Source organism: Eutrema salsugineum, unplaced genomic scaffold (genome assembly GCF_000478725.1).
Source record: "Eutrema salsugineum unplaced genomic scaffold, Eutsalg1_0 scaffold_8, whole genome shotgun sequence".
In the NCBI taxonomy this organism is placed as follows: Eukaryota; Viridiplantae; Streptophyta; class Magnoliopsida; order Brassicales; family Brassicaceae; genus Eutrema; species Eutrema salsugineum.
Window position 1 is genome coordinate 7,256,409 of NW_006256414.1, and position 8,681 is coordinate 7,265,089.

Sequence of the window (8,681 nt, forward strand, 5' to 3'; positions counted from 1 at the left end):
CATAATCTTTGAAGGAGACAATCAAAGTTTGGTGGATATAATAAGAGGTGATAAACTGAGTTTCACAAATTACAATTGGCTACGAGAAGTCAGATTTTGGACAAAGAAGTTCAAGCACATTTCCTTTGAATGGGTAAAGAGATCGGGAAACAAACCTGCAGATACACTTGCAAAGCAATCTATTCTTAATACTTCCATCTATCATAGTTTCTCTTATGTTCCTTTATGTGTTGTAAATGTTCTACACTCTGACTATGTATCATCCGTTTAATATTAATAAACTAGATGTTAAAAAAAAAAACAGAGTGCTATGTTTTGGATTTATTTGTTTAGGAAGAAAGAATAAACAAACCCAAAAATATAAACGTTAACCAAAGTGGGCAAAAAAAGCAAACCACAATAGATTGACAAAACCATAAGCTAAACCGAATAGGACCAAACGTAACGGAGAATATTCTCTAGACCCGTATCCGTATCCGATCTTTGTAGAGCCCTAATTTGCATTTCTCCGCACGCTCCTTTATTAGAGTTTTTTCGCCGCCGCATTTACCTTTCTCTCTCGCTTTGCTCTCACGGAAAATTCTCGTAAGCTCTCGTAAGATCGATCTATCTACTTCTCCGTATCGCTTCGAATCTTTCTATCTTCCGAATTTCGTCTCACTGTTTTCTTTGGGTGTCTTCTTTGGTGCTAGATCTGAACTCAGAATCCTCGGAGTTCGTAGCTTTTTTTTTCCATCTGAGCAATGGCTTTGGTGAGTACTTACTGTTTCTCTAACACGCAATTGTCATTACTAAGTTCGTTTCTTCAGTTTATTGCGTTTTGTTTAATTTGTACGGTTGCTGATAAAATCCGCGACGAAGCAGAAAAATCGCTTTGAGCATTCTTTGTTCATTGATCTTCATTTATCGGAGAATTGTTTATATATCAATTTGGTATCAGTTTCTCTATCTAAGACGCTGGTCATAGTTTATTGTTCTGATTTGTGATCATCATCTTCTTTGTTGACCCTGTACATTCCTTCTCCAGTTGTCCGATCATGCATAATAAAACTAATTTGCTGAATATAACTATGTAAACTCTCCTGAGTTACTATAACATTCTCTGTTCATTGATCCTCATGTATGTTCCTGGTGGATTTTTTGTATATCAGTTTGGTATCAGATTCTGTATCTCGACGCTGGTGCTAATTTCTTGTTCGGATATGTGTTCATCTTCTTCCTTTTGAACTGGATTTCGATACATTCTTTCGCAAATGTACGATCATGCACTGGAAAAACTGATTTGTTGAATATAACTATGCAACGTTATCTGTTCATAATAGTTTTCGAATTTGGATTCATATAATCTTCATACATGTTTCAGCCAGGAACATGTTTTATTTTCCACTGATCTAGGTTCTTGGAGGATTGTGTATACATCATCAATTGGTTTCAGTTTCTGTTCATTTTACGTTGTAATTGTATCTCGACGTTGTGTGCTATTGTTTTGCTCTGAATTTTTGTGTTTCCTCTGTAAATATTTGATCATGCATAGAAAAACTTATTTGTTGTATATATCTATGAACTTTTGCTGAGTTTCATTGATGAATTTTGTGGGATCTTACTATTTCAGGTTTTACACACGTACAAGGGTAACAAAGGTGCCTATAAGGCACTCATTGCTGCTGAGTATGTTGGTGTGAAGATCGAGGAGCCCTCGAACTTTCAGATGGGCGTCACTAACAAATCCCCAGAGTTCCTTAAGATGAACCCCATTGGAAAGGTGTTGAATCTCTTTCGATAAGTTAAAATGGTGATATTTTATGATTTGTGTTTGCTGCAATTTCTTAGCTAATAAATGGTTATTATTCTACTAGGTTCCTGTGCTTGAGACTCCTGAAGGTCCCATATTTGAGAGCAATGCCATTGCTCGATACGGTATTATTTCAGCTCCTTCTCTCTTTTGTTTCTGCACTCTATGATTTATTGCTACTGATTTTTGGATATAATGATTTTTTTTTTCTATCCCACTATAGTCAGCCGCTTGAATGGTGAAAACTCATTGAATGGATCTTCCCTCATTGACTATGTAAGCTACTGTTTATCCCCTTGGCAATTTGATTATTTGTCTTATTATTTTTTTGCAGCGTTTTGTTGATCTTTTGTTACTATTTATTAATATGCTGATATGTTTGTCACTGTTTGTTTATGTCTATGTTATTGAACTTACTTTTCAGGCTCACATTGAGCAATGGATTGATTTTGCCACGTTGGAGATTGATGCTAACATGTTGAGATGGTTCGCTCCTAGAATGGGCTTTGCTCCGTTCTCTGCTCCAGTAAGCTTTCTCTAATTTTAGCGCTAGTTTTGTTTACTCTCTGTGATGCTGAAAGCATGCTACTCCTTGCACTATAATATTATCCAAGTCTGCTTCTTCCTATTTTTAGTGATTATTTTTTTTTTTTTTGTGTGAATGAAGGCTGAGGAAGCTGCAATTGCTGGATTGAATAGAGGACTTGATGCTCTAAATACACATCTCGCCTCCAACACGTATCTTGTTGGACACTCTGTTACACTTGCGGATATTGTCACCATCTGCAACTTGAACTTGGGGTTTGCCACCGTGATGACCAAGAGCTTTACCTCTGCATTCCCTCATGTTGAGAGATACTTCTGGACAATGGTTAACCAACCAAACTTCAAGAAGGTTATCGGTGATGCCAAACAGACCGAAGCTGTCCCTCCAGTTCCTTCCAAGAAAGCTGCACAACCCGCAAAGCCCAAGGAGGAGCCTAAGAAGGCTGCTCCTGTAGCAGAGGCACCAAAGCCTGTTGCTGAGGAGGAAGAAGCACCAAAGCCCAAAGCCAAGAATCCTCTTGATTTGCTACCACCAAGCCCAATGGTTCTCGATGAGTGGAAGAGGCTATACTCTAACACCAAATCCAACTTCCGTGAAGTTGCTATCAAAGGTATGATATATGATGAATCTCTCTTTACTTTTATGAATATACATGAATTTTTTAAGCTTATGGGATCAATTAGTAAGAACAAACCCTATGAAACTCTAGCTTTAACCAACTCAAAGTTCTAATCTGCTAAATTCTGTTCTAGCCTAGATACAGTAGTCCTATAGCTGATCACAATTACATTGTATTATGCTCACTGCCTTCAATGTTTACTCTATATATTGCAGGATTCTGGGACATGTACGACCCAGAGGGATACTCACTATGGTTCTGTGACTACAAGTACAACGACGAGAACACGGTTTCGTTTGTCACACTCAACAAGGTTGGTGGGTTCCTCCAGCGAATGGACTTGGCGCGTAAATATGCTTTTGGAAAGATGCTGATCTGCGGGTCAGAGGGTCCATTCAAGGTGAAAGGTTTGTGGCTGTTCCGTGGACCAGAGATCCCAAAGTTCATAATGGACGAGGTTTACGACATGGAGCTTTACGAGTGGACCAAGGTCGATATCTCAGACGAGGCACAGAAAGAGCGAGTGAGCCAGATGATTGAAGACGCTGAGCCTTTTGAAGGTGAGGCTCTTTTGGACGCTAAATGCTTCAAGTGAGAAAGGCTGCTCTTCTTCACTGTTCTTCATATCGTCATATCTTTCTCTCTATCTCCATAGGAGTTACTACTTTTGTGTTTTTGATATCCTCTTAGAGTCCCTTTACAACCTTTTGAATCGTAGAGTTTTTTGTTTTCTTTCTGGGGTTTTAAGAAACTAGTTGCTGCTCTTATGTTTTTTTTTGTGACAGAATTGTTTACGTACACATTACAACGTCGTTTCCTATTTCTCTCCTTTTTTTCTTCGTTTTGGTTTCAGTCGGTTTTGCTTCCGGTTATAATCGGTTTATTCGAAATTTGTGGCGCTAAATTAAATTATTGGAATGATATGGTTAAGCAAGAATCGGTTAAAAAGGCTAAAATGGAATTAAATTGGAATATTTACCAATTTTTTTAAACATAATTTACTTGGTCATGCTTGGGATGGGAGACTAGGGAGTAAAGTTTTTTTTTTTTATTATTTTGAAAACATGTATTAAACTTGAAATTACGACTTATACAATACCATAAAAAATGTTACTTTATGATTGAAGATTATTAGTATATATTTCAGTCCAGATATCGGCTAAGGTCTTCGACTTTATGATTTTCAGTTTTTGAATGGATAGTAGATAAAGTAAAATTTTTGTTTTGGTTAAAGAGCTAATAAAAAAAAAAAAAAAAAGAGCTAATGTAAAACATAGTATAACAAAAGCTAAAGAGATTGTATTGGCATTAAAACAAGGTGTAGGACACATGTAGCACCTTCCATGTAGGGGGCACTTTCCATGTAGAGCCATGTAGGGGTGCTACGAATTACCAATTCCATCTCTTTAGCTTTTGTTAAAGTTTACACCAGTTTTTCTCTGAGGATTATTTTCTTTGATGGAATCATGAGATCCATCAAATCAAATCCAGAACTGAAACCTGAGTCCAAAGAGGCAAAACGGTTTGAACCCAAATATTTACTGGAAGAGGTTCTGCGAATGCTACCTTCTCTTTGGACAGTAGCATGAGCAAGTCTAGTAGCGTAGAGATCCTGTGGAGTTATCTGCATGCATGCACGGTTGGTTGTTTTATAGTAATATCTTCTGTAACTATAGTTGGCAAGACAACTAGACAAGGTTATTCAAATGAACTACCCTTGGTTAATTTTTTTTTTTTTTTTTTTTTTTTTTTTGACGTCCAACTACCTGAATGTTTGTTGTTGGAGATTGAATTTTTCTATTTATGTTCGGTTTGAATGTGGATTAAATTTTGAATAAAGTTATTTCTTAATATAAACACAACGTGTTTATTTTTCTTCTTAAGGCATATAAATACAAATGTGTTTTTTTTTTTAAATAAGATAATTCACATTTAATACAAACTAGATTTTAATCCCGTACGTCCGCACGGGAATTTTTTATTTTTAATATAGGTTGCATTAATTTTTTTGTTTAGATATAATTTGTTTTTGTTATTTATTTTTTTAAATCAAAAAATTGTTATCATGTTTTAATTTTAAACAGTAAAAATTTGTATATTAGTAGAATAAAAGTATGCGTTAATTAAGTATACATTGATCTAATGTTAATTATAAATTTTGTTATTATGTGAATTTAGATTTACACAAATAATCTATATACATATCTATAAATTTGCTAATCCGTCCGTTTAGTTGTCTTAAATCATTTTTAATATCTTACATGTTTTGACAAACTAAACTGTATAAGATTATAATTATAAATGTATAACCCTATAAATATTTACTAATATTGAATATTTGGACTAATTGATTATGAAAAAACTATAATAAAATATTTATTTATTATTTGTGTTACTACAAAAAATGTATATATATATATATAAACTGGCTAACCTGTTAGTTTAATTGTCTCAAATCATCTTAATATCTTACATGTTTTTATAAATTAACTCGTAGACCTTAAATATATATATATATATATATATATAATTCTAATCAGCTTGATCATATTATTGTATAATATAAATACTTATTAATCTAAAATATTTGATATTTTAGACCGATTGATTATGATAAAATACGATAAAAATATTTATTTACTATGCATTTTTAGAAAAATATAATTTAAATTTAAAATTTTAAATTAAATCGAACCTGTATTCAAGGAATTCTAAAGTATTAAAATTATTATCTAAATTTTTGTAATAAAATTTAATTATATTTTTTGTTAATTTTTTGAATTTAAATTAATTTAAATACAGATTTTTGTAATTAAATTTAATTATCATAAATTTTCAATAATTTGAAATTTAAATTAAAGATGACCTAGATTTTAGGAAACTTAATAATATATAAATTAATAACTAATTTTCGGAAATTAAATATAAATATAAAATAAAATATCATAAAAAAACTTTGAGAGTGTTTGGAAGCAAGTACTAAAAGTGCTTCTGTTTTAATATAATAGATGTGTTTGATTTGTACAAAATGATCCAAAATAAATATCATTCCATTAAATTGAATCATATATTCATATGATTTTAAGTTTGTAACGTACGACTTAATTCTTTTTATAGAAAATACTGAATCCTAAACCCTAAACCCTAAACCCGATGTATATATATATATATTTGTAAATTAAGCATATGTTTGTTTAAAATCTAAACCAAAAATCTATCAAATCATCCATATATATTATCTTAGCTAGGTTCCAATTTTTTTAAACTATTATTTATAAACCAAAAATCTGTACCGGATCCAAAAATTAAAATCTTTATTGAACTTTGTTAGCAATATTCAACCATGAAATGACATTATACCATTTATTTATTACCTTAAAAACGATATTTGCGCGGAAAAATCATTTAGCAATACAATTATTAACACACATAAATTAGGGAAATACAAATGGTGCCCATGACATTTTACAATTTATTTAATACTTTGAAAACGATATTTGCGCGGAATAGTAATAGTTGCCGCAAACGCCAACCACGCATAAGAATCATATCTTCTTAGTGACTGTGACTTTAAGACCATCTTTGATACGTAGAACGATAGAAGGGACTGCTTCGATCTTGTGACCATCAATGACCTTAAAATCATAGTTTTTTATGATCTCCAAAGCTACTATCTTCATCTGCAAGAGAGCTAGATGTTTACCCAAGCAAAGTCTTGGACCAGAGTTAAAAGCCATGTACTTGTGCGAAGGTTCATGTTTTAACCCTCCATTGTCTGTAATCCATCTTTCTGGTTTGAAATCCAATGCGTCATCTCCCCATACTGATCTCATCCTCCCCAATGCGTAAATACAGATCACGATCTTCGAGTATGCTTTAACTTTGTGCCCGCTTGGAAGCACATCTGTCTTTGCAGGAGACTTGTGGTTGAAGGGAAGTGGTGGGTAGAGTCTCATTGCTTCGAACAATGCAGCATGTAGATACACGAGCTTCTCTAGATCTGTAGGATCAAACTTTGTGTTGATCTCATGTCGGATCTTGGTCATAACTTGAGGATGCTCACAGAGAAGCCAGAAGAACCAAGTGAGAGCTGCGCTTGTGGTGTCCCTTCCTGCTAACAGTAGACTAAAAACAACGTCTCTTATAAACGTATCATTACTCGGTTTCAAGAGCTTATATTTGGTCGTGTCAACGTTCATATAATACGTTAAGGCGTCCATTGATGGCTCTTTTCTCCCGCGACTTATCTCCTCTTTTCGTTTTGAGGATATGATCTTCGCAAACATACGATTGACAGTCGCCAAAGAAGTCCGCATCTTCTTCTCAAGCCCAATACCAATCCAGTTTTGAAGTCTCCACAAGGCCACCGGTTTGAAATGTCTATAGTAGATCGCTTCTTCACCGGTTTCCGCAGCTTCACCGAACTCAACTTCCGGCATGTCGATGGATAGTGACATCGGATCATAACCAGTCATCAAAATCGAAGAAGTATCAAACATGAACCTCTTGAATACATCTTGTAAGTCTATGGTAAGGTTTTCACGTGCAGCATTATCAAGAAAAGGAACAAGACCTTCCTTTAACTTACTTGTATTGCTACTTACTGAGAGATTCATGAAATCTTGATGGTGAAAGATGGTGTTATTTGACTTCCTCAGTTCCTCCCACAACTCCGAATCAGCAGTCAAGATTCCATCTCCCAATACATCAAAGATCTTCTTGAACTCAGGTCCTTTCGGGTAGTTCCCAAAGTTTGAGTTTAGTATGTGATGGATATTCTTTGGATCTGCGGTGAATAGCATGTCCGTTCCACTGAACCATGGGCCTTTGAAAAGAAAAGTTAGATTGGTGGCCTCAAGCACCTCGACGGTCCAATCGTAGATACGAGGGATATACGGTAGCATTCCTGGAAGCATCCCGAGGAAAGGCCAGTTCATGTGAACAGGCTGGCCTTGATATTTTTTGTGGAGGAAGAAACATTGGAATGCAAGGCAAAAAAAGAATGCGACGAAGACTTCAAGTAAGCCTATCATCGCCATTTTCAGACAAAAGGATTTATGAGTAATAGATAAAAGGATCCTCGTTGGTTGCTATATATAACCTAAAATCAATTTAATGTAGTACGTTGGTAGGTATAAATGTTGCTGGCTGAACATGACCGGACCGGACCAAACCCTCAGACTCATTTACTTTTTTGTCTTGAATAGAATACCTCAATACCACATGATCTCGTCGGTTATGTATAATTTACAAATCGGCAAACAAAAAAAAGAGCTAAATAATCGGTAGTTTCAATGCATTTACATCGGAGTATCGGACCATATCTCTAATTAAATTCAAGCTTTTGATCAGTTGCGAGGGTAACAGTTGTGCAATTAAATAATTTGGTAGTTAAAAAAATGTGTAGAACGGTCTAAAATGTAATATTAATGCGATCGAATAGGATACTCGAAATTTAAAAAAAAAAATCTATATTTTTGGAGCGTTCCACTCTTTCATCATGTGTACTAGATAGTAGTCTGCACTATACACAGATTGTTGCATAATATTGCTTAGTATAGAATCCATTAGGAGCTCAATATGTATGTGAATTTATCTACCGTAACCAGAAGAGCTCGTACCTATCTCTCAAACCCTAATAACTCCTCACATAGTTGTAGCTAGCTCTCCAAATCGGAAGCCCCATTGATATTGGATTGAAGAAAACTTCCGCTATCTACTCG

General features: G+C 34.5%; 2 protein-coding genes across 3 annotated transcripts; one reads left to right on the forward strand and one right to left on the reverse strand.

Moving 5' to 3' along the window:
• Positions 1–496: 496 nt before the first annotated feature.
• On the forward strand, positions 497–3,794 carry LOC18010029 (probable elongation factor 1-gamma 2). 2 transcript variants are annotated; one of them, XM_006392308.2, is made up of 8 exons: positions 497–585; positions 693–752; positions 1,613–1,762; positions 1,857–1,917; positions 2,016–2,068; positions 2,217–2,318; positions 2,460–2,949; positions 3,174–3,794. In XM_006392308.2, the coding sequence occupies exons 2-8, from the start codon at positions 744–746 to the stop codon at positions 3,551–3,553; spliced, it is 1,245 nt and encodes a 414-aa protein (XP_006392370.1). In that variant the 5' UTR covers positions 497–585; positions 693–743; the 3' UTR covers positions 3,554–3,794. The 2 variants fall into 2 exon arrangements, with proteins under 2 accessions (XP_006392370.1, XP_006392371.1); XM_006392309.2 differs by having other exon boundaries at positions 501–595.
• Positions 3,795–6,355: 2,561 nt separating this feature from the next.
• LOC18010030 (alkane hydroxylase MAH1) lies at positions 6,356–8,012 on the reverse strand. The gene has a single exon (XM_006392312.2). It carries the CDS (start codon positions 7,995–7,997, stop codon positions 6,504–6,506), a length of 1,494 nt encoding a protein of 497 aa, XP_006392374.1. The 5' UTR covers positions 7,998–8,012; the 3' UTR covers positions 6,356–6,503.
• Positions 8,013–8,681: the final 669 nt, after the last annotated feature.

Coding starts and splice junctions, on each gene's coding strand:
- LOC18010029 (XM_006392308.2), top strand. Junction 1,763..1,856: donor AGATGAACCCCATTGGAAAG/GTGTTGAATCTC, acceptor TTATTCTACTAG/GTTCCTGTGCTTGAGACTCC. Junction 2,950..3,173: donor CCGTGAAGTTGCTATCAAAG/GTATGATATATG, acceptor TATATATTGCAG/GATTCTGGGACATGTACGAC.
- LOC18010030 (XM_006392312.2), bottom strand. CDS start 7,997: ATGGCGATGATAGGCTTACTTGAAGTCTTCGTCGCATTCTTTTTTTGC.